The sequence below is a fragment of the Gossypium hirsutum genome, chromosome D10 (assembly GCF_007990345.1).
Source record: "Gossypium hirsutum isolate 1008001.06 chromosome D10, Gossypium_hirsutum_v2.1, whole genome shotgun sequence".
NCBI classification, from domain to species: Eukaryota; Viridiplantae; Streptophyta; class Magnoliopsida; order Malvales; family Malvaceae; genus Gossypium; species Gossypium hirsutum.
The window spans coordinates 8192873-8215674 of NC_053446.1; the positions used below are offsets into that span (position 1 = coordinate 8192873).

At 36.4% G+C, this 22802-nt stretch overlaps 3 protein-coding genes and 1 long non-coding RNA gene across 4 annotated transcripts; 2 read left to right on the forward strand and 2 right to left on the reverse strand.

The window, feature by feature from the left end:
- The first annotated feature begins 239 nt into the window (after positions 1-239).
- On the forward strand, positions 240-5735 carry LOC107913939 (heat shock 70 kDa protein 14). The gene is made up of 10 exons (XM_016842616.2): positions 240-587; positions 1675-2889; positions 3173-3391; positions 3535-3630; positions 3727-3948; positions 4141-4335; positions 4423-4569; positions 4650-4799; positions 4879-5009; positions 5108-5735. Exons 2-10 carry the CDS (start codon positions 1720-1722, stop codon positions 5340-5342), a joined length of 2565 nt encoding a protein of 854 aa, XP_016698105.1. The 5' UTR covers positions 240-587; positions 1675-1719; the 3' UTR covers positions 5343-5735.
- Positions 5736-7336: 1601 nt separating this feature from the next.
- On the reverse strand, positions 7337-7748 carry LOC121222366 (uncharacterized). The gene is made up of 2 exons (XR_005919600.1): positions 7683-7748; positions 7337-7551 (listed from the first exon to the last, which is right to left on the reverse strand). It is a non-coding gene; the product is annotated as an uncharacterized lncRNA (long non-coding RNA).
- Positions 7749-16161: 8413 nt separating this feature from the next.
- LOC107913936 (trihelix transcription factor ASIL2) lies at positions 16162-18529 on the reverse strand. Its single transcript, XM_016842610.2, has 2 exons — positions 18206-18529; positions 16162-18102 (listed from the first exon to the last, which is right to left on the reverse strand). The coding sequence occupies exon 2, from the start codon at positions 17635-17637 to the stop codon at positions 16432-16434; it is 1206 nt and encodes a 401-aa protein (XP_016698099.1). The 5' UTR covers positions 17638-18102; positions 18206-18529; the 3' UTR covers positions 16162-16431.
- Positions 18530-18603: 74 nt separating this feature from the next.
- Positions 18604-21317, forward strand: LOC107913938 (protein SYS1 homolog). The gene is made up of 4 exons (XM_016842615.2): positions 18604-18910; positions 18999-19595; positions 20279-20505; positions 20861-21317. The coding sequence occupies exons 2-4, from the start codon at positions 19372-19374 to the stop codon at positions 20866-20868; spliced, it is 459 nt and encodes a 152-aa protein (XP_016698104.1). The 5' UTR covers positions 18604-18910; positions 18999-19371; the 3' UTR covers positions 20869-21317.
- Positions 21318-22802: the final 1485 nt, after the last annotated feature.

The window sequence follows — 22802 nt, forward strand, 5'->3', positions numbered from 1 at the left end:
ATATATTTTTATTATATTTAAAATTAAAATTTAAAAATAACTATAATAATTAAAATATATATTATTTAAAAATTAATCACGAAAAATCATATACAATATAATCACAAAAAAATGAAAAATACATAGATATCAGTGCATAAAAGAAAGGCCTCATTTGGGAAAAATCAAAATCCCAAATGAAAGCCCAACCCATGAACTCACCAAAAACCTAAAGAATTCCAAGACTTTTCTTCCGGGGAGATCTTTCCAGAAGCCATGGTATCTCTAGACACCTCTAGTCGTGGATGGACACCACTTAATTCCATTCCATGACTCCTTCCAAATCAAAACTTCATTAATTAAAATTAGAAAACCTTCATTAAATCAAAACGCAAATAAATTATTAAATCGAAAATTCCACACAAACCCTCGTAAATAAAAGCCCCCCCCCCCCACACCCCACAACTCTCTGTTTCGCTTCTGCGAGTGTGAGGTTGTTTTCGTATGCTATCTCTCGCGAACGCACAAGAACATAACACAAAAAAAAGAGAGGTCTTTTTGAAAAGAAATTTCCAGAACTGCTTTCGCCTCAATTTTCCCTTCCAAAGGTAAGATCGCCGCCCTTGGCTCTTTGTGCTTTTCTTCTTTCGATTTCTTTTTTAATTGTCGTTGTTGCATTTATTTCTCCGTCATGAACTTAGATCTGTTTTGTTTTATATTCGCCACGTCGGTCGATGTTTTTTTTTTCGCATTGATTTTTGCTTCTCTTTAGACTTAGCTGTTTGTAGAGAATCAAGTAATTTCCTTATTTGATTTCTATTTTTTCGATTCGTTTGGGAAAAAAATTAACTTATTTTTATATTTTTTGAATTTACTATTCTGATTCAACGCTTTTTCATCGTTGGAATTTATTTTTAAGTTACAATTAGTTGTTTTAGGTTTATTTGAATGCGATTTCGACTTGGTCATTGCACAGAGTTCCCATTTCTGATTAATTTTATTTGAAGGAGTGTTAATTTTGGGTTGATATCTGATTGTAAAGGTTTGTAGGGTTTGTTTCCAATTGTTTGATTTATGCATGTGAACTACTTGGTTTTTTAACCTTTAACTGAAGTGTTTTCGTTTTGATTTGAAATGCATTATATATCCGCTTGCATTTGTTTAGCCCTTACACTTGCCTCTGACCCTTATGTAGTTATTTGGCCTGTGTTCTTGTGTGAATGATCAACTCAAGAAGCGCTTTTGAGTCTTTAAATGAGAACATAAGGGGGGATGCATATTAGATATTGTTATTTATATTAAAGATTTTTTTTAATGTAATAAGTGTCTTTAAATGGGAACATAAGGAGGAATGTTTATTGAATATTGTTATGATCTTTGTTATATCAATGGTATTATGTGTTCAAGTCCATGGAAGTTGACATGGAATATTGAGCAGCAATTTGTTGCCCATGACATATTTATATCACCTTGATTGATGCAATGTGTTATTTATTTAATGTGCAAAGTCTGGTGCTCCAGTAGCTAGATTCCTAAAATCGTGATTATCATTTTTTGCCACTTCTTTAATACTTATGATTGCACGGTGCTCCAATTGGCTAGATTCAAAACGTGATTATGATTTTTTTTTTTTTTTGCTTTCCTGGTTAAGTACTTATATATAATCTAATTTCTTTTTGTTTTGTTGGATGCCAGGTTAATCTTATTTTATAAAGTAAATTTGTGTAATTTCTGTTTAAGATGAGCGTTGTTGGGTTTGATTTTGGCAATGAGAGCTGCATTGTTGCAGTTGCGAGGCAGAGAGGGATTGATGTCGTGCTTAATGATGAATCAAAGCGCGAAACTCCAGCTATTGTTTGCTTTGGGGAGAAGCAGAGATTTATTGGTACTGCAGGGGCAGCATCTTCTACAATGAACCCTAAAAACTCAATTTCTCAGATAAAACGGTTAATTGGCCGTCAGTTCTCAGATCCTGAGTTGCAAAGAGATCTCAAGTCATTGCCCTTCAATGTCACTGAGGGTCCTGATGGATATCCTTTGATTCATGCTCGGTACTTAGGTGAAATGAGAACTTTTACCCCAACCCAAATTTTGGGAATGGTTTTGTTGAATTTGAAAAGCATAGCTGAGAAGAATTTGAATGCAGCAGTAGTGGATTGCTGTATTGGAATTCCTGTGTACTTCACTGATCTTCAAAGAAGAGCAGTTTTAGATGCAGCCACAATTGCAGGCTTGCACCCTCTTCGCCTGATTCATGAAACTACTGCAACAGCATTGGCTTATGGTATTTATAAAACTGATTTACCTGAAAATGACCAATTAAATGTTGCCTTTGTTGATATTGGACATGCTAGCATGCAAGTCTGTATTGCTGGCTTCAAGAAAGGGCAACTCACGATCTTGGCTCATTCATTTGACCGCTCTTTGGGTGGTAGGGATTTTGATGAAGTTCTTTTTCAGCATTTTGCTGCAAAATTTAAAGAGGAATACAAGATTGATGTCCTCCAGAATGCAAGGGCTAGTATTAGGCTTCGGACAGCTTGTGAGAAGCTAAAGAAAATACTTAGTGCCAATCCTGAGGCCCCTTTGAATATTGAGTGCTTGATGGATGAGAAGGATGTTAGGGGTTTCATCAAGAGAGAGGAGTTCGAACAGATCAGTGCTCCAATTTTGCGACGTGTGAAGAGGCCACTTGAGAAGGCTCTTGCCGATGCTGGACTTGCAGTTGAAAATGTTCATATGGTTGAGGTTGTTGGCTCAGCCTCCCGGGTTCCTGCTATGTTGAAAATCCTCACAGAGTTCTTTGGTAAAGAGCCTAGGCGTACAATGAATGCTAGTGAATGTGTTGCAAGGGGTTGTGCTTTAGAATGTGCAATTCTCAGTCCCACATTCAAAGTTCGAGAGTTTCAGGTGTGTATTTTCCAATTGACTTTTTACGAAGTTATCATGATAATTTTGCTGTCTGTGTTGAATGTTATCTCAGCTGTGTATGCATTTGGTTGCATTGTAGTATGATTTCAAGGTGTTACTTTCTTTATTCTCCCGAATACAGAATAATTCAAGATTTTTCCTTGTATTTCCATTCCTTATATTCCCATTATTGTTGCTGCGTGTCCTGTTGTCAAATTTGTGTCCTTTTTACTCTTTTTCCCCTGAACACAGCTGACCTCTTAACCTGTCTGATTTGAAAAAGGTCAATGAGAGCTTCCCTTTCCCAGTCTCACTATCATGGAAAAGTTCTGGTCCAGATTCTCAGGCTGGAGGAGCAGAACAACAACTTGTCTTTCCAAAAGGAAATCCGATACCCAGTATCAAGGCTGTGACATTCCACAAGTCAAGTACTTTCACTGTTGATGTTCAATATTCTGATGTTAGTGATTTGCAGGCCCCTCCAAAGATCAGTACATACACGGTAATTAATTCATAGACCTTGTATAAGACACAGTATCTTTTGTTTTAGTCTATCTACTTCTTGTTAGGTTACTTGTTTTTTATGCTAAATTCTTTGCTCGGCTTTTTCATTTGTTATAAATTGTGGCATTTCTTAAATGGTAGATTGGGCCTTTTCCGACAATAAGAAGTGAACGGCCAAAATTGAAGGTCAAAGTTCGTCTGAATTTGCATGGGATTGTATCCGTTGAGTCAGCAACAGTAAGTTGTTGAATTAGCTTTTTAAAATTTTAATTATATCTCAACTTGAATTCATTTTTTCCCCTTGCTTTCCTGACTACTTCATTGTAATCTTAGCTCTTGGAAGAGGAAGAAGTTGAAGTTCCAGTTTCAAAAGAGCCTGAAAAAGACAATTCTAAGATGGAGACTGATGAAGCACCTGGTGGTACTGCAGCTCCCAGTGCCAATGAGACAGATGTCAACATGCAAGATGCTAAGGGTACAGCAGATGCAGCAGGGGCTGACAATGGTGTTGCCAAGTCGGGCGACAAGCCTGTGAAAATGGAGACTGATACTAAAGTAAGTTATTTTTCTCTGCAATAAATACATGAATTGCCAGAGTTCACATTGTAGCCTTTTAGGCCAGTGTGTTCCTGATTCCCAGAATTTTTAGTGTGGGTTACTTATGTGGTATTTTTTTACAGCCTTTCTCTTGGGTTTTTGCTTGTTTTGGTTGGTTGGTTTATGCATTTTGTTCTGGCTGTCATGTAGGTTGAGGCTCTCAAGAAGAAGGTGAAGAAAACAAATGTACCAGTGGCAGAGCTAGTCTATGGTGCAATGTTGCCTGCAGATGTTCAAAAGGCAGTAGAGAAGGAGTTTGAAATGGCTTTGCAAGACAGGGTTATGGAAGAAACCAAGGATAAAAAGAATGCTGTTGAGGCCTATGTTTATGACATGAGGAATAAGGTACAATGTTGTCTGCTAATTTACTGAAACCTTGAACTGTTTCTTGGCTGTTATGATTGTAAAACTAATTAAATGTCGTGTCTTCAGCTTAGTGATAAATATCATGATTTTGTTACTGCTCCGGAGAAAGAAGAGCTTACTGCCAAGCTTCAGGAAACTGAGGATTGGCTATATGAAGATGGCGAGGATGAAACGAAGGGTGTTTATGTTGCCAAGCTTGAAGAGCTTAAGAAGGTAATTCTTGCTCTTCTCTTGACTTGTCAAGTTTTGTTGTATGCATTGTATACCTGACAAATTGTCATGATCTTGAAAAGCAAGGGGATCCTATTGAAGAACGTTACAAAGAGTATATGGAGAGGGGAACTGTCATTGATCAACTTGCTTACTGTATTAACAGTTACAGGGAGGCAGCAATGTCAAATGATCCCAAATTTGATCACATCGAACTTGCTGAAAAGCAAAAGGTAGTTGCTTGGTCCCTATCTTTACCACTCTCCACTTCTTTCTGTTAGTGACGAGGTCAATGGTGGATTGTAATTGTAGGTCTTGAATGAGTGCGTAGAAGCTGAGGCCTGGTTGAGAGAGAAAAAGCAGCAGCAGGATCAACTTCCCAAGTATGCCACTCCAGTTCTCTTGTCAGCTGATGTGAGAAAGAAGGCTGAAGCACTAGATAGGTACATTATTTGACATGTCTTACCTCCATGCCTATCTTAAATATGACTATATATGTTTATCTATATTAGGTGCTGATACGTGGATTTGCCTTGAACAGGTTTTGCAGGCCAATAATGACGAAACCTAAACCAACTAAGCCAGCCTCGCCTGAAACACGAGCTAACCCACCACCTCAGGGGGAGGGTCAGTCCCAAGGAGCGGATGCCAATGCAAGCCCTAACCACAACAATGTGCCTGGTGAAAATGCAACGGCAGGCAGTGGTAAGGCAGCTCCTGCTTCTGCAGAACCAATGGAAACTGACAAATCTGAAACTGCTTCGACTACTGCATAATTCAGTAGCTTGGTGGTCTGTTGATGATATATGTGGCCAAAATTTCCGTTCCTATGTACAACCGCTATTTTCGGAACCACTATTTTAAGAAAGGCTTGGGTTCGGCTGTGTTATTCGGGTCATAATTTTTAGATTGTAAAAGCCATCTTTTTGCATTGCCTTCCGAGATTTGTTTCTATTGAAGACCGAGGGTTTTTCAAAAGACGGTTTTAAGAGGGAAAATAGAACTGCTATTGTGATTTCCTTGCTAACATGTTTTTTTGTTAGTGGGAGGCTAAAAATTTACACTTTAAAAGGGTTCGAGTGTTAAATGTTTAGGTTGTGTTGGGATTAGTGAAATTATGTTGTGGGTATTGTCGGATATTTTTTTTCATAAAATCTTCACATTCGTTATGGATGTCGTCTAGTCTGGGTGTTTTCTTTTATCTCAACTTATTTTTTCTAAGTTGAGTTGGCCGATGATTGAAGGGAATTCCCACAGCTGAAACTAATAACCTGAGCCTCAAGCCATCTCCAGATTTTCCTAATTTTCGGATTGCCCTCAAATTTATCTCTTCGATTATGGCGGCAGTTTTTTTTAAAAAAATCTTGTTCTTGCTTTGTCGTTTCTTGATTCCTTTTATCTGTTCAAGCTCTCTCTATGTAAACAAAAACCAACTAATAACTGCAACAAGTTTGCTGGGATCAGATTTTGAGATTTCTGTTTTTTTCGTTCTAAAATTGTTGGTGTTTCAGTATGTCACTGAAGTCCACTTAAAAAGTTGCAATTATGATTGTTGACACCATTTTTTGGATGAAAACGGGGTCGACTTGGATTTTGAAAAAAAAGAATGAAAACGGGAGTCGCCACCAATCCTTTTTTGACGAGGTGTGATTGGTTCACCTCAAAAGGTGGTTGTTTTTAATAAATGATTTAATTTTATTAAAACAACGATTTTGGTCTACGAAATTCAGAAAAATGAGTTCGGGAGTCGGTTACGCACGAGGAAGGATTAGCACCCTCGATACGCCCAAAATTGGTACCTAGTTGATTAATTAGTGTCTTAGTGTCGAAAATTTGAAAACTTGAAAGAATTTAAAATACGATCCCTCTTTGTAAAGAAAATGCTCAAATGTTAAGGACCTTCTCGTCTCACAATATAAAATGTCACATCCATATAAAATGTCACATCCAGTAAGTTAGGACACGACATCTTGAATTTTCGAGAACGAGCTTGCCTTTTATATAAAAATTCGTGTATTTCAAAAGGTTATTCAGTTAGTTAAGGTGAACGAGGAAAATCGAAACCCAGTAAGTTAGGGCACGTTTCCTCGAATTCCCAAACACCGAATATTGCCTTTACTTGCAAAAATCTTATTTCGAGGTAACGAAATGCCATACCCAGTAAGTTAGGGAACAACACCTCGTATCTCTGAGAATAAGCATTTTTCAAAACTCATGTCACGATTTAAAAGAGTATTCCGTTATTTAGGTTAAAGGAGAAAAATCGAAACCCAATAAGTTAGGGCACGATTGTCTCGAATTACCAAATACGGAATATTACTTTTATGAAAGAATTATTATTGGGTTGGATATAATGATAATAAGAATAATATTAAAGTAAAGTAAACAATAATACTATATATAAATGTATATATATATGTATATAATAGAAATACACACTACTATATAATAATAATAAATATAGAAATACAAAAAGCAAATATAATAAAAATATTAAATTAAAGTAATAAAAAATAATACTATATATAAAATATATATATACATAAAAATATACACTAATATATAATAGTAATAGTGATAGCAAAAATAATAAAAATATAAGTAATATTAATAATATATTAGAATACAAAAGTAAAGTAATAACAATAGGGGTGATAATAATAATAATACAAACAATAATACATATATATAATAATAGTAGTTAGAAATAAAAAATAATAAAAGTAACAATAATGATAGTAATAATATAAATAAATATGGAGAGGGCATATATAATATAATAATAATATAAAAAATAATATATACATGAGAAATAATAATAATAATATAAATAATAGTAAAAATAATAAAATAATAAAACAAAGCTCTCAACTCTCTTTCTCCCTCTTTTCTAAATCCGGCCGTTGGTCCGGCTTTGCTTCGGTCATGGGCCCCCACGGGCCGCCATCGGCGCCACCGTACACGGCGGCCGGACCTCAAAAAAACCTTTTTCGATAATGAAAATATGGGTAAGCTTCTTACTTTTATTTTTACTTTCGTATAAAAAAAACAAAATAAAATTGAAAGGAAAACAATAAACAAACAAAGAACTAAAGATAAGAATAGACAAAAGAAACCTCTTTTGCTTTGATCTTTGATTAATCTCCAAAAACTAGCCTTTCCAAGAAACAAAAATAACCTTTTTTACAAAAAAACACCTCCAAAAAACAAAAAAAACCTCCTCCAAAACAAAGAACAATCCTTCTCCAAAAAACCAAAAACCCACCCCTAAAAACAAAGTCTTGAATGGCTTTTATAGCCAAATTTTACAAGTGGAGTGGTTGGGGTAGTTTAGGTGGCCAAGGGTGGTGGAGTTGGTGGCTAAGGTGGGTGGCCAACAAAGGTGGTGGAGTAGGTGGCTAAGGTGGGTGGCCAACAAAGGTGGTGGAGTAGGTGGCCAAGGTTTTTATTTATTTATTTATTTATTTTTTGTGTTTGGGTTGGGATTAGGTTGGTTTAAGTTGGGCCAAAATTGGGCCTTTACAATGATTTTTTTCCTAAAACTTTCTTTTTACCATAGACAGTAGCCGTAATCTGGATATTTTATCAATAAAGGCCATTTCTAATTTTATTTACAGAAATTAGTCAATTTTTTCATTATTTATTGAAAATGGTCGATTTTAGCAAAATGCATCCAAGTAGGAGTCTTTTTGGATGAAATTTCAGCAAAACGCGTCCCTTGGAGAGCGATTTTGCCATATCAGCACAAAATGCGCCCATGTGGATGCACTTTGCTGATGTGGCAAAATTGCTCCCCCGCATTTTAGCCCTTGTTTTTCTAGGGTTAGGGCTTTTTGCATGTTTAGTCCTTAGGGTTTTTTAGTTTAGGGTTTTTAGGGTTTTGTTTAAAATAATTTAGGGTTTTTAGTAGATTTAGGATTTATTGTTTTTTAAATTAATTAAATTAGGTTTTTAGGGTTTTGAATATATTAATTAAATTAGGAATTAGAGTTTTTAAGAAAATTAGTTAAATTATGGTTTAGTTTTTTTAAAATAATTTTGTGTTTAGGGTTTAGGGAAAATTATATTGACAATATAAAAACTTTTGTTTTTTTCTACAATAGTTTCTGAAAAAATAATTTTGAGAAAACGGTTCTAAAAAGATAATGTAAAAAACGCTTTAAGCAGGATGCACTGTCAACAAAATTACTGAAAAGAGCTCCTACGTGGATGCTCTTTTTCTACAATAGTTCCTGAAAAAGTTAATTTTGAGAAGACGGTTCTGAACAGACAGTGTCAAAAACGCTTCAAGCAGAATGCACTGTCAGTAAAATTGATGAAAAAAGATCTCATGTGGACAATCATTTTCTATAGTAGTTCTTGTTTGGCCTTAGACTATAAATGAGCCAAATTTCATTCTCAGGTTGCATAAGTTACAGTAAGAAAAATTAAGGAGGCTAAGTAAAATAAAAATTGAAGATGAGTGAACGTATTAGTGCTGTTATTTACTATCATGGTGAGGTCCATGATGCCGAGAACGATGTTTTTTTATCGGAGAACACAACGAGACTGGTTTTTAACCAGAACATAGATTTGACAGAATTTCGCAAAAAAATTATGCGTAAAAATTTCGAAACGACACCAATGAGAGTTTCATCTATTAAGTATCAATTTTGTGCTTCGGTTGATCCCGTCACATATGACTCATTTGATATCAAAGGTGGTCGTAGCTTGGAGGCAATGGTGCAGACTCATCTCAATAGTGGATCACCCTATCTTGAGTTATATGCACAATTTTCATCGCCAAATGAAGCATTTGTGACTTCAACATATACTGTTGTTTGAGAGGAATACACGACTCCTGCCCGAAACTCTGTTAGTGGGAGGTAGAACACAGAAGCACCCGTGTTTGGTAGCAGTATGGAATACACAACCCCTGCACGACAGTCGGTTAGTGGATGAGACATGCACTTCAATGGGTCAATGTTTGATGTTGGACATACGTACTGGGAAATGACATTAACTTCTAGTAGTTGGCAATCCACATCTAATTGGAGACGTTATGAGACGTCCACAAGAAGGGGTGATGTACTCCCGACGACGTCCACGGGCGAGGGGACCTCATACGTAGCAGATGATGGTGGGTTGGATGATGACTCTGACATGGATCCACCTCGAAAACTCAGCCCTGATGGTGTAGAAGTTGTATTATTTTCTGAATCGGGGCCTGTTCCAACCGAACTTGAAGTTGTTGAAGGGGTTCAGATGAAGAAGAAGAAGATCCGCAATTTAGAGCGTACTCGCCTCCAACCTACATGCATAATGTCGATCTATCAGTAAATGATGCTTTGGGGTTTCCAAATCTACCACATAGAAGGCGTGACCGTACAAGTTCGTCATTGAATTTGGGTGAATTGAAAGTTGGTAAGGAGTTTTCCAGTAATGATAGTTTTCTTGGTGCATTGAAACGCCATAGCATCATGAACGGGGTTAACAACAATGTGGTTAAATCCAAATCTAAAAAGTTTGAAGCCAAGTGTGCAGTGCAAAACGGTATATGTTCATGGAAAATCATGGCTTCGATTAGAAAAAAGACAGGCTTGTGGGAGATAAAAAAAGTATAAAAGTCCACATACATGTGTTGCCGGTACAGTATCACTGGGTGTTTAAGGTTTTTGAATGATATTATTATTACGTAATGTTGCATTATTTAACGTACTTCATTGACAGGTGTTTCACAAGATCATCCCAAGATGGATTCAGATATGTTAGCTAGTTTAATATTACCGACGGTAAAGACAGATCTCAAGACTTCTGTGTCAGTCTTAATTGCCAATATTCGCAGTCAATTGAGGCACACGTTCTCTTACCGCAAGGCTTGGATAACTAAGCAAAAGGCATTGGAAAAGATGCATAGTGGGTGAAACGCTTTATATAATAAGGTGTGGCAGTGGTGTCAGGTGTTGAAGAGGTACGTCTTAGGTTGCATAACAAATCTTGAAACGGAACAGGCGTACTACAACGACCGATTGCTCTGTGGATGCCAAGTGTTCAAGCATCTGTTCTAGACCTTTAAGCGATGCTGGGACGCATTTGTGTACTGTAAGCCATTGGTACAAATTGACGGTACTTTTATATATGGTAAATATACCCATCGGCTATTGCTAGCTGTGGCACAGGATGACGGTGGGAGAATCCTTCAAATTGCGTTTGCAATAACACCGGGGAAGTCAGGTGATGATTGTGATTTCTTTCTTTCTAGGTTAAGGAGGCATGTCTACCCCTAACCTGATATCTGCGTTATATCAGATCGGGGCACTGAAATACTAGCCACAATTGAGCGACAGGGAAGCCTATAGGATCGCATACACATCATCGGTATTGTCTAAAGCACGTTGCGTCCAACTACTACAGACAATATTGGTCTACCACTGAACGACGACAAGTGACCAACATGGGTATTTAATCTCTATTAATATAATTTCATTTGTAATATTCAATTTATTCTGAATAGAAGAGTGGTATGTAATTTTCGCTATCAACTTATATTAGCAGGGTACGAGATCAATAAGGATCGTTTTCATGAGATGTTGGCGATTTTGCGTTCAGTTAACAAACAAGGCGCAGACTACCTCTGTAGCATACCTTTCGAATAGTGGACACAAGCATACGACGGTAGCCTACGATATGGCCATATGACCTCAGGCCATATGACCTTAAACCTCAAACCTGGCCATATGAACACGTCAATTGCCAATAACATCGGTTATGTGATAGACATATTTTCGTTTAGCGACACTATTTTCAAAGCGAGCAGCGAGTTATAAAGGCCAAATGCAGGGAGGCCATGTATGGTGCCGGAAGGTATTGCAAGAAATTAAAAAGGTGAAGGTACGAGCTAACACCATGCACACAGTATGTCACGATCGCAACAACCTATGGTTTCGTGTGACAGAGTTTGACAGGCCAAACCAAGGTATTGCAGGTGGACAATATCGTGTGTACACCTGAGAAATAGAACTTGCGACTATGGGACGTTTAACGCACTTCATTATCCATACGCTCATGCAATTGCAGCTTGTTAAAATCTCCGTTTAGATCCCACGAGATATGTCGAAAAAGTGTACAAAATAGAATACATGTACAATATGTGGAGACACGTACTCCCACCGGTCCCAGATGAACGTAAGTGGTCATCTGTATCGCTTACTCCGTTTAAGTTGTTATGGGATAGAGAATTGCGTCGCAAACCAAAAGGTCGACCTTGCTCAAGTAGAATACGTAACAATATGGATATCCAATAAAGAACGAGCCAACAGAAGTTGTGCGGATGGTGTAAGAACCTAGGTCATACAATTCGATCATGTCCAAATCGAAATAGTTGATAGTTGCTGTAATAAAACTATGTTGCATTATTTTTATTTTATTAAAAATATTAAAAATATTACATTATTCAAAAGAACTTTTATTTTATTAAAAATATAAAAATAAATTACTATTAAAATATTAAAAATAACTTTTATTTTATTAAATGAAACAATATAAAAATAGTTTGTACAAATATATTAAAAATATAAAAATAAATTACTATTAAAATATTAAAAACAACTTTTATTTTATTAAATGAAATAATATAAAAATAGTTTTTACAAATATATTAAAAAAATCAATGTTGGTACCGGTCAGAATCAATGGCATATGGGGGTCGTCGATGGTTACACGCTGGATTCTTCCTTGGTTCAGCTTCTGGCGGGGGTTGTGGTTGTGGGTGTTGGGAGGATGACCCACCTTGATAGAATAAAAAATGTGGAGGTGTTTGCATCACCCACGGTGAAGGTGTTTGAATCACATAAGGCGATGGGGATTAGTAATGAGAAGAGTTCCCCAACGGCGCCTCGTGCGATCCCTCCATGACGATGGCCTATATATCATCGGTTGAGTCGGAGTCATCAGGAAAGGAGATGCACTAGGCCATACATTCCAACCTAGCATAAGATTGGGAAAATGAAACATATAAATGTTAGGATACATATAAGGGCTAGGATGCGCACCTCGCATAATCTAGAGAGACTGTGATGTGGGTGTCGTCGATTGAGGTGTTAGGCCCGATGATTGTGTGGGCGCTGTTGATGGGCCCGTGCCCTCATCCCTTCTCCTTGGATTTAAAGGGCCCCGTCGTTCCCTTTCGACACGAATTTGCCGATGCATCTGCCTTTTCGACAATAAATATGGCTTGCTATAGATCCTAAAGTATGGCATGTAATCCGACGCGCACGCTAACTCTGGAACGATGATCGGTTCCCGAGTAGGTATATGATCATATCAATTTTTCTATTTCGATATATTTCGACTAGAATACCGGCCAATTCATATTTGATTGCCGTAAATCAAATTTGTGCTCATCATCGAGCACCTCAGGTGCCACAGGAATCGGTTGTCGAAATCCAAATTGCCACAACACTCTATCCGTCTGGTGCATCTCCACGGTAGCATAGTTAACCGATAAGGCCTTCACATGCCAAATGTTCAGATTTTGAAAGAATTCATCCGGAATTACTACACGAATTTTCAGATCCTCATATGGTGTCCATTGAAACTATATGATCATGATAAAAATATTAGTTATATACATAATACTAAATGCTAAATATATATATATATTTTATTTAGTACTTACTTGCGCTTCCAGCCGTTGGTCTAATAAAAGCCGTATATCTTCAAGAACGGTAGGTATTCCAACATAACTCGCTGAATGATTTCACCTAATTAAATAAATTTTTAGCATACAATTATATTTTAAATCTATGTAAGAATTGTAGAATCTAATATAAATTTTACGTCGTTATGAGTGGAAATGTATATGGGTGGTCCACTCGATGACGTAAAAATGGAAAGCGAAACCAAGCCCATGATTGTAGTAGTGATAGACAGCCTCCGATTTTGGCTTTAGTTGGTGGCGTCGCCCCGTACATCTCCCGGTACAATGTTGCCAACACGGCAGACCTCCAACTAAATTCACCAGCTGCTCTAAAATCAACGAGTTTCAGTAGCCACCTCAGATTATGAGGTTTCGTGACAAGTATAACATTAGATAACCTCCAATCATCTCAAGAATGTATGCTCGAGCATATCGTATTCTTTCTACTTCAGTCGAATCATTCCCCGGCTCTGGGAATGTGTCTCATAACCAGCCCATCTCGATCCAACCTCCATAAATATTATCCGGAATCGCACGCAAAAGATCGTAGCATACGGCTTCCCAATCAGCAGATTGAACGGACCCGGTGAATGTGAACTCATTCACCAGCAATCCAAATTGTAACTGCACGTCTTCCAAAGTGATGGTACACTCTCTGCATGGAAGATAGAATGTGTGTGTCTCAGGTCTCCATCTCTCTATTAACGCGCTGATGAGTTTCGGGTCCAACTTGCACCCTCGGCCTATAGTGGCCACGTGCCAAAAATCCGCTTCTCGCAAGTAATTCTCTATCAACGGTGATGGAGGACCGGACATATTACGAATATAGCATTATAACACTCGTTCTACAGACTGTTATAAAAAATTATAAAATAAAAATTAATTAAAATTACATAAATGAAAAAATATTAAATAATATTGAAAAATTAAAATTAACCTTTACCATTCTCATTTGTTTGGCGGATATATGTTTATGATCGAGACGAATTAATTCCATGGCCATTGCTAACACGATCAAATATTTTTGAAATTATAAAAAAATACTAATTCAGAAAAAAATTAAAGAGAGCTTTTTTGCCAAAATTAAAAAAAGCTTTGAGAAATTTAAGAGAAATTTGAGACGAAATTGAAGAAATAATGTGTGAAAAAATAGGAGGGGGTTTTGTAGGTTTTTTTTTACCGTTGGACTCCCCAACGGTCAAAAAATCAAATAGCCGTTGGGGAAAAAAACACGGGCTAAAATGCGTCCCTAGGGGAGCGATTTTGCCATGCTAGCAAAGCGCGTTCACGTGGGCGCGTTTTATGTTGACATGGCAAAATTGCTCCCCTAGGAACGCGTTTTGTTGAAATTTCCCCAAAAAAGGCTCTTACGTGGACGTCTTTTGCTAAAATCAGCCCTTTCTGATAAATAATGAAAAACTTGGTCCATTTCCGTAAATAAAATTGTAAATGGGCCTCGGTAAAATGGTCCGTTATTTGTTTATTTACCCCATATTTTCCTGAATTGCGGAGAAAATGATATATGAGAAGGAAGTATTAATTCAATTTGTTATGGTTGCTCGTTTGGTTAAGTTGCTTAGATGTTTATAGCTTTAAAGCCACCAGCTGCAATCTGATATGCAAAGTTGGGTGCTGTCAATGAAAATGATGAGGCCTTCATTTTTCGAGTCGATTCATTTAGACACTTACTCTCTCTGAGAGGATCAGTCAAGCTAAGAGGTGAGTGAGCTTTCCAAAGAGCCTTTTCAGCTTTTGTATGTGCGTGTTTGTGTTTCTTAATAGAATTTGTGTCAAATTGGCTTTTACCCGTTACGTTGGTAGCTAGGGGCCGACATCCAACAGCAAGTACTCTATATATATGATTTTGTCATTCGCAGGGGAGGAGAATGGATTGCAGCCTACATCAAATATGATACAACCTTAATAGATATCTGTTTTAAGCTAGATAAGATTTGAGCACAAGTCCAGGAGATGAAGGGACTAGGCTTTATGGATATGTTGCGCTTTTTAACTGGATGACAGGCAGAATTAAATGAGTGAGATGGACAATAACATATTGGGAAGAAACAAAACAACAAATAAAAGGTACTGCTCTGCATTTATCTTACATAAGAAAAATGAAAGGGTTGGATGAGGTTCTGAAGGGAAGTGAATTAGCCACACAGTAAAGCTGGGGCATGTGGTCTGCGATGACCATCATAAATGAAATAAGAGATTAAAAGTACGAGGAAAAAAAAGATGATTCAATTGTTTAGATCAGAAGTTAAAACAGAGGCAAGGGATGAAAAGAAAAAAAAAAGATGATAGGCCGAAATAAGGACAACGAAGCAATGGGACAAAAAAAGAGCAAGGAAGTGAGAGGAGGAGGGGGGGAGAACAAGTCGAAGAAGATGAGAAACAAGCAAGGAAAAGGAAGAAAATGGCTGCAAAAAGCCAGGTTACGGTTGAAGAATGAGATTAAGACAAGGGTAAAAGATTGAAAGTGATTGCCCATGCAAATAGCGAGGAAGAAGCTCTCAAGCGAGAGACAATTGGGTATCCTTTTTGGAACAACCAGTGCTAGAGTTATATGTTGAAAACATTTTGTAAAGTGTGAGCGTACTATTGAAGTAATGATCAGAGGAGCTTCTAGGAAGGTGTTCTTTTCTTGTCAAACAACATTATAGGTACCATTAATCAGCTCTTGAAGGATGTTCCGATTCTTAGAAATAATTACATTAATCAAGTGGGATAAATTTTGGGTAATGGTCATTGTGCCTCTCTTCCTCATATACCATGTATTTTTCTCTGTTTTCAAGTCTCTCCTTATTGTATTCTAGTTGGAGAAAATTGAGGATTCAAAACTCCTATAACCTGTTATGTATATTTGAAATGTCTATCAATTTTGAGGACAACTTATGCAGAAAAAGAAACTCAACTAGACAAGAACAAAACATCTAGGCACTTGGCCATTCATTCACCTTGAAAAAATGACGCATCAGTTAAACTATAACATGGAATGGGAGTAATGATCTTCACTAAATTCAGTACAAGTTTCTACTTGATTTTGGATGATAACAGCATGTATACCGTGTTATTATTGTTTATCACAACGGCATTTGGCAACAGGCTCCCATATACCATACAACAACATTTAACAGCCAAAATCTGATGAATGTTATAAAGAAGATAACTGGGTTTTGCATATATTACCCACTAGCATTCTCACCGGAGGCATCATTCGCCTCATTCTCACCATGCTGTAGTTCCGCAATTTCAGCCTGCGCTCTCTCCATGATCTGCCTCTTCTGCATTTCCAACTCCCTGTGAAAATCCATTCTCATCTTCTCCAATTCCAACATCTGCTGCCTTTTACTATTCTCAATTTTTTCATATATGTCGCTGAATTTCTGGATAGAATCTGCAAGCAATTTGACTGAAGAATCCTCGCCAGATTGCCTCCCAAATCTTCTCTTTTTAGGTGGCAGTCCATCTGAGACATCCTCCTCACTGTCAGCGAATTCAGAATTGGCTGGACTATCCCTCATTTCATCCAAACCATTTGCTCGGTTCAAATAAACTCGAGGGTTCATGAATACGTATTTACCCGAGTCAAATCCGCAAGAGAGACGACCCTGCTGTGGAGGAGTTGACATCAGCATATCCATCTTCTTGAAATAAACCCATTTGCTAGTGGTACCACCAATCTCTGTCAGCATAGCCTTTTCCTTTTTATATTTCTTCTTCAATGTATCCAACCGATTCCTGCATTGTGTCTCAGTCCTTTCAATCTTCGAAATCTCTGAAACCTTCTCTGCAACTTCTTGCCATTCCTCGGTTCGCAGACTCTTCCTCCCACATTGCAAAAAGCAGTCACCCCAGGCATCTAGCAAAACCAATGTCTCATGCTCAGTCCAATCCGTAAGAGAATTCCTCCCACCATATGAGGACTTTAGCACTGATGGAGCTGCAACTGCTGGTGCTGGTACTCGAGGAGCAAATTCATAACTTGACACCAAACTCTTCAATTTCCTCTTTTTTGGGTGCCTCCCCAAGTTGGCAACAACATTCTTTCGATCATCACCACCTTCATTATAATCATCCTCGTCATCATCATCATCATCAAGCAAGTCATCATCTTCGTCCTCGTCATCATCATCTTCATTGTCGTCATCCATGCCTTTTCCTACATACCGGACACCATTACTTCGGTTAAGAGTTTCCTCTTCTTCTCCCAAATCCTCCACTTCGTCCTCCCCATCTTCATCATCGTCAACATATTGATTCCTAATTGGTCTAGAACTCGGAATATTTCTTAGAGGAAGCTTTTGGCGATTTGAAGAACCATACCCCTGCTGATGGCTAACACCAAAAGGATTTGGAGGATATCTAGCATCATCCTCAATGTCATCCATTAGAACCAAAAACTGAGCTCAACAATGAGACAACCCTAAAGTATCCTTAACAATCCAAGCCAATCTCAAAAATAAAATTTCTAATTGGAGATACTTCCAATCCCCAATTTGCTCTTCCCCATCCAATCAATCTTTGACAACAATACAACAATCATTATTGTTTTGCCAATTACAATCCCCACTAGCACTCATTAACATTCCTAAAACCCTCGATTATTTTTCTTGATAAAAAGGAAAGAAGTCATTATTGAATCAAATAACAAAAACCCATAACAGATTGATATAAAAAAGGGGAAAAAATAAGTTTTTCAACTCAAAATCAAGGAATTCTTAAACTTTCAACACACAGTTCACAAAATTCAACCCCCACCATGTTTGTTTACCAAAAACAAAAAAGGAAAAGCCAATAAAAATTCAATTTCATTTCTCTCTTGTTACTTTCCAGCTGTTGATCACTGATTCATCCTTCACCAACCACCAGAAAAAAGAAATTCCAATTCCAATTAAACACATCATCTCAAAATCAATAAAATAACCCTAATGTCAAATCAGACCATTCATAACTTACCTGGAAAGTTCTCAAAAATGCTTATAACTTCTCTTAATCATCAAACTTTTAATTGAAGCTCCAAGAAACCCCTAACTCAAAAAATTAAGGCAAATTGAAAGGCTTCATTTCTATTTCTCTCAGGAAGAAGATTTAACACGAAAAGAGAATAAAAAACAGACACTGATTGAGGCGAGTGTAAAATCTTGGAAGAATAAATAAAAGGGGTAACTGAGAGTATAAAACGAGGATTGCTGCAATTGCACGCCTTGTTCGTAATATGATTGGATAACAGGCCTTGATATTTAGGAGCCCATTTGGGTAAGTAGATTGTTAAATGGGTTTTCATGATAACGTAGGCACTGGGTTGTTTTGTCTTTTCATTTTAACTTCTTGGTTTTCCAAGTGAAATCAAAAATTTTCACCCATTGGGTGAAAGGAAAAGCTTGATTCTTTCGACAAGAAGAAATTAACTCGGCTTAAATAAAAAAAGAGAAATTAACTTTCCCTCCGTTGAAATGTAGCTGACTGTTATAAACAGGTAAAAGAATTACTACAAAAAAAAATTAAGCTTCAATCCCTCTCAAAAGAAGGTTCCACGGAGGGTGGAGTCCAGCTGAGCTGAAGCTTTATAATATTTTATTAATATGAAAAAGAAGGTTCTTAGAAGCGAAAATTGCAGAATTTGTTAAATGGATACGCCTCTCCCCTCTATCAGCCTCCACGGTCAGTTTTCAATCTTTCAACTTTTTTTTCTCTTGAATCAAAACCTGTATTAGTTTTTCTCAAATAACAGCCGGTTTTTTATTCTCAGCTTCCTTCCAATATAAGGCATTTAGGCTCGGGTTTGTTTCTCTCAGGACTCACTGATTTACCAGATCCGAGTTCACCAAGTCTCAATTTTGGGCACACTGGCGTTGAATTTTCATTCTCCAAAAAACTGGGTTTTTTCTTGTAACTTCGAAAAATTCCAGCTGGGCAACCAGTGGTTCTACTAATCCCTTTTTTGCTTCTGAGTATTAGGGTTTCCAAGAAAAAAAAAGCATTGGAGGAACTAGTTCCTTTTTAGGGTTTGACACTTGGGTATAAGGAAAGTTTTAGTGTACATTGAGGAATTGGTTTGAAATTGTTTGGGTTTTGTGCTGATCTGGGAGAATCCGGAATTTGAAGGGTATTGAATTGTAGACATGTTCTATGGTGCGGTGGTATGGGATCCTTGGCTTATTGTAGCCCAAATTGTTTGCCTTCAATGTTTATACTACCTTACTCTTGGAGTTTTCTTGTCGTTTCTTGTTGGCATTCGCGTTTCTCGTATGAGTTTGGTCTATTTCTTTGACTTTGCATCGGTTACTACCTCTAACGTTACAGGCTGGTATGTCATTGCTTCCTTTCTGCTCAGCTCAGTTGCGGGGTGAGAATACAATTTCAATCTTGTCTTTTATAACTATGATTCATTTGTATGCTTCTTCAGGTCTGCTATCTTGAAATTTTGATTGTATTTATAGAACAAATGCTAGGGTTTTAATTTGCTGCATTTCAGATTTATTACTTATTAAATTGGCTTGAACATGAATACTTGATTTCATATATGAATGATATTTAAAAGTTCTGCAGAACTAGGCTTAACTTATTTAAAAACTAGTTTGTGTGCTTTATAGCACCTTTGGGTTATGATTTAACTAAAAAATCTCCATTTCTCTTTTTTTTTTCCCTTGATTATAGATTTGAGGACTGGCTTGGATCAATGTACAGATTACATTGTATAGTTGTGATATCTGTCCGTGTCATTTGTTCTATGTTATCTATAAAAGTTAACATAAGAATATCTAAGCTTGAAAAGTTATTAATTATGATTATTTTTGCTTATACAGTTTGTGTCCTGTATGAAGGAGGTGTTTTTAGTTCTGAATTAGTATACAGAACTAGATATTGCTTCTGTGAAGATCTAGTTTTAACCTACGTTATATTTTATATGTTCAGATACATGTCACTTAAAGTAAATTATATAAGAAGTTCTGAGATGATAATAATATTTGGCGTTTTCTAAACTGAGCTCATTTTAACTTCAATTTTGCTTTATTTGGATCTATGCAGCGCTGGGTATATGCTTTATTTGATTGAAAGGGCAAAGAAATGCTTAGATTTTTCAGCCACACTCTATATTATACATCTTTTTATATGCATCATATATGGAGGTTGGCCTTCCTCAATAACATGGTGGGTTGTGAATGGTACTGGAGTTGCAGTGATGGCTTTGCTAGGTGAATATTTATGCATTAGACGGGAACTCAGAGAGATTCCCATAACACGATATCGATCAAGTAAGAAATAATTCCTATATATGTTAAATTGATTTCTTAAGATAATTGTAATGTAGAATATATATATATCCATGTCATTCTTTCTTGCATTTGTCAGATTGCTATTCATTGTCCTGCTCTACTTAATATATTCTGTTCAATGCTTTTTCTGCCACATTAATTCTGTATCTGGTAAATAAGCAAAAGAATAGAAGTTGTTGAACTATGTCAAGTTAAAACATAAATGATTCAAAGACTTACCTGAGACCTTTCTAGTTTATGGTTGAACTTAGAATTTACATTTGCTCTTTTCAGTTAACAATTCTTTCTTTGGCTCCTCAATTGTAGTATATTGACTGACTTTTATCTGATGCAGATGTTTGACTGATAAAGAATCAGGTATGAAGAAATTCCTTGTGGCATTAAAATACATTGTTTCCCACTGCTTTGAAGGATATAATTATTTAAAAACCAAATATAATCCGCAATGAGAAAGATGAAAGAGAGCAACCATGAAAGTTTGGGATAGTGGTGCTGAGGTGATATGAAGCTGAAGGCATATGCATTTGGGTTTGACCTTTGAGGACTGTTTTCATATTTTAGCTGCATAGCTGATTAGTTTTTTTAGTTTTTTAAGTCTGCATATGATTAGATAAATTTGGGGTTATCTGACCTAAGTATTTTCTTGATCTACAATTTATTTATTTATTTTTTTCCTTTTCTGGTTTCAAGCATTTGCCACACTTGTTAAGTATAAATGATGTGATTTGCTAGTGGATAATATCTTTGATTTTAGGGTAAACTTCTAAAATTAGATATTTTTATTTTGATCACTCCAATTTTTTTTTTGTTAATTAAATTGATCAAATTAGTTGCTCCACGTTAAATCCATTTACTCTTTATTTCTTAATTATTATTATTCTTTCCTTATTTTCTTCTTTCTTTCTTTTTTTCTTACCTTTCTCTCTCCTCTCCTTTTTCCCCATATTCTTCCTCAAATCCAACACACAAATGCAATGACAGTTATCCCAAATGAAAATCCAGAATGCTGAGCGGAATGAGCAACCGTTGGTGTTTGAAGTGGCTACGAAAGCAATGTCGATGATGGAAATAAGCAAAATCCATATCAACAACAAACCGTGTTGTGCAGTCTGCAAGGAGCAATTCTGGTTAGGGGTCAAAGTTCTTAATATACCTTGGGATCATTTTGTATCATTCCAGCTGCATACCCTCATGGCTTCAATTATGAAACTCAAGCATTGTTTGTTGCCACGAATTACCCGACAACATTGACGGAAATGAAGGAGCCGAAATCGATTGTGTTTATTCAAATTTGGATGAGATTCTAGTTGGGCGGATTGTTTGAAGGTTACCCGGCAAAGGGTTTGCAATGGATAAGTTTCCAAGAAGAATTAGAGGAAGCGGAGAGAATAGAGATTTTTTAATGGTTTACACAGAGGTGGACGGTGGTTTTAGCGATGGAGGGTTGCGATAAAGGGTTTCATGGGTTAACCAAGGTCATAAAGGGAGGCAAAGAGGACGGTTTTTTTTTTCTTTTCTTTTCTTTTGGTGACTTTTTTTCGCGAGAGGATTGTTTTACTGGTTCAAGTTCTAATTTTAGGTTAGTTTCTAGTTATTTTTAAACCCTAGATTGTGAAATCTCAAATCATACGTAAATATTGAGGAAAAATAAAAATGGGTGTCTCTCAATTTACTATATTTTTGTCAAGAATAAAAAATCTAGGGTTTAAAAATAACTAAATGTACTTAAAGAGAATGGAAAAGAAAGAAAGGAAAAAAAATAAAATAATAAATAAATGTACTTAACAGTGGAATAGTGAATTGAATAGTGGAGAGATTAATTTAGTTAATTTAATTAACAACAATGATCAAATTAAAAAAAATAGAGCAATAAAAAAACTTAATTTTAGAGTGATTTTAAATAAGAAAATATCATGATTATGAAATGAAAACCAAAAGCCTTGAAATGTTATTCATGTGAACAATTATATATAGAAGGTCTATAGCCATAAAATTTCGATACCAAGTCATTGCATTCCCGAACGCTTAGAAGACATTGAATTATTGGTTTTTTTTTTTATTAATGTCAAATTGTTTTTCAGTATGTTATATGTTCTCGATGCTCAGGTCACTCGAGCTTATGGGTAAATACGATGTTACTATTTTATAGGCTCGATCAGTAAATAAGTTAGTACTATTTTATTTTTATACATTTATAGAATATTTTTATTCTATTTTGATATCTAAATTTTGCATCGTTATTCGTTTTGGTATTCAATAGTTAACGACGGTAATAA

Excerpts from the sequence above, each read along its gene's own strand:
- LOC107913939 (XM_016842616.2), top strand. The coding sequence starts at position 1,720 with ATGAGCGTTGTTGGGTTTGATTTTGGCAATGAGAGCTGCATTGTTGCA. Across the intron at positions 3,631-3,726 it reads TATCCGTTGAGTCAGCAACA|CTCTTGGAAGAGGAAGAAGT; the intron begins GTAAGTTGTTGA and ends TTGTAATCTTAG. Across the intron at positions 4,800-4,878 it reads AACTTGCTGAAAAGCAAAAG|GTCTTGAATGAGTGCGTAGA; the intron begins GTAGTTGCTTGG and ends TTGTAATTGTAG.
- LOC107913936 (XM_016842610.2), bottom strand. The coding sequence starts at position 17,637 with ATGGATGACATTGAGGATGATGCTAGATATCCTCCAAATCCTTTTGGT.
- LOC107913938 (XM_016842615.2), top strand. The coding sequence starts at position 19,372 with ATGTTCTATGGTGCGGTGGTATGGGATCCTTGGCTTATTGTAGCCCAA. Across the intron at positions 19,596-20,278 it reads CTGCTCAGCTCAGTTGCGGG|CGCTGGGTATATGCTTTATT; the intron begins GTGAGAATACAA and ends GGATCTATGCAG.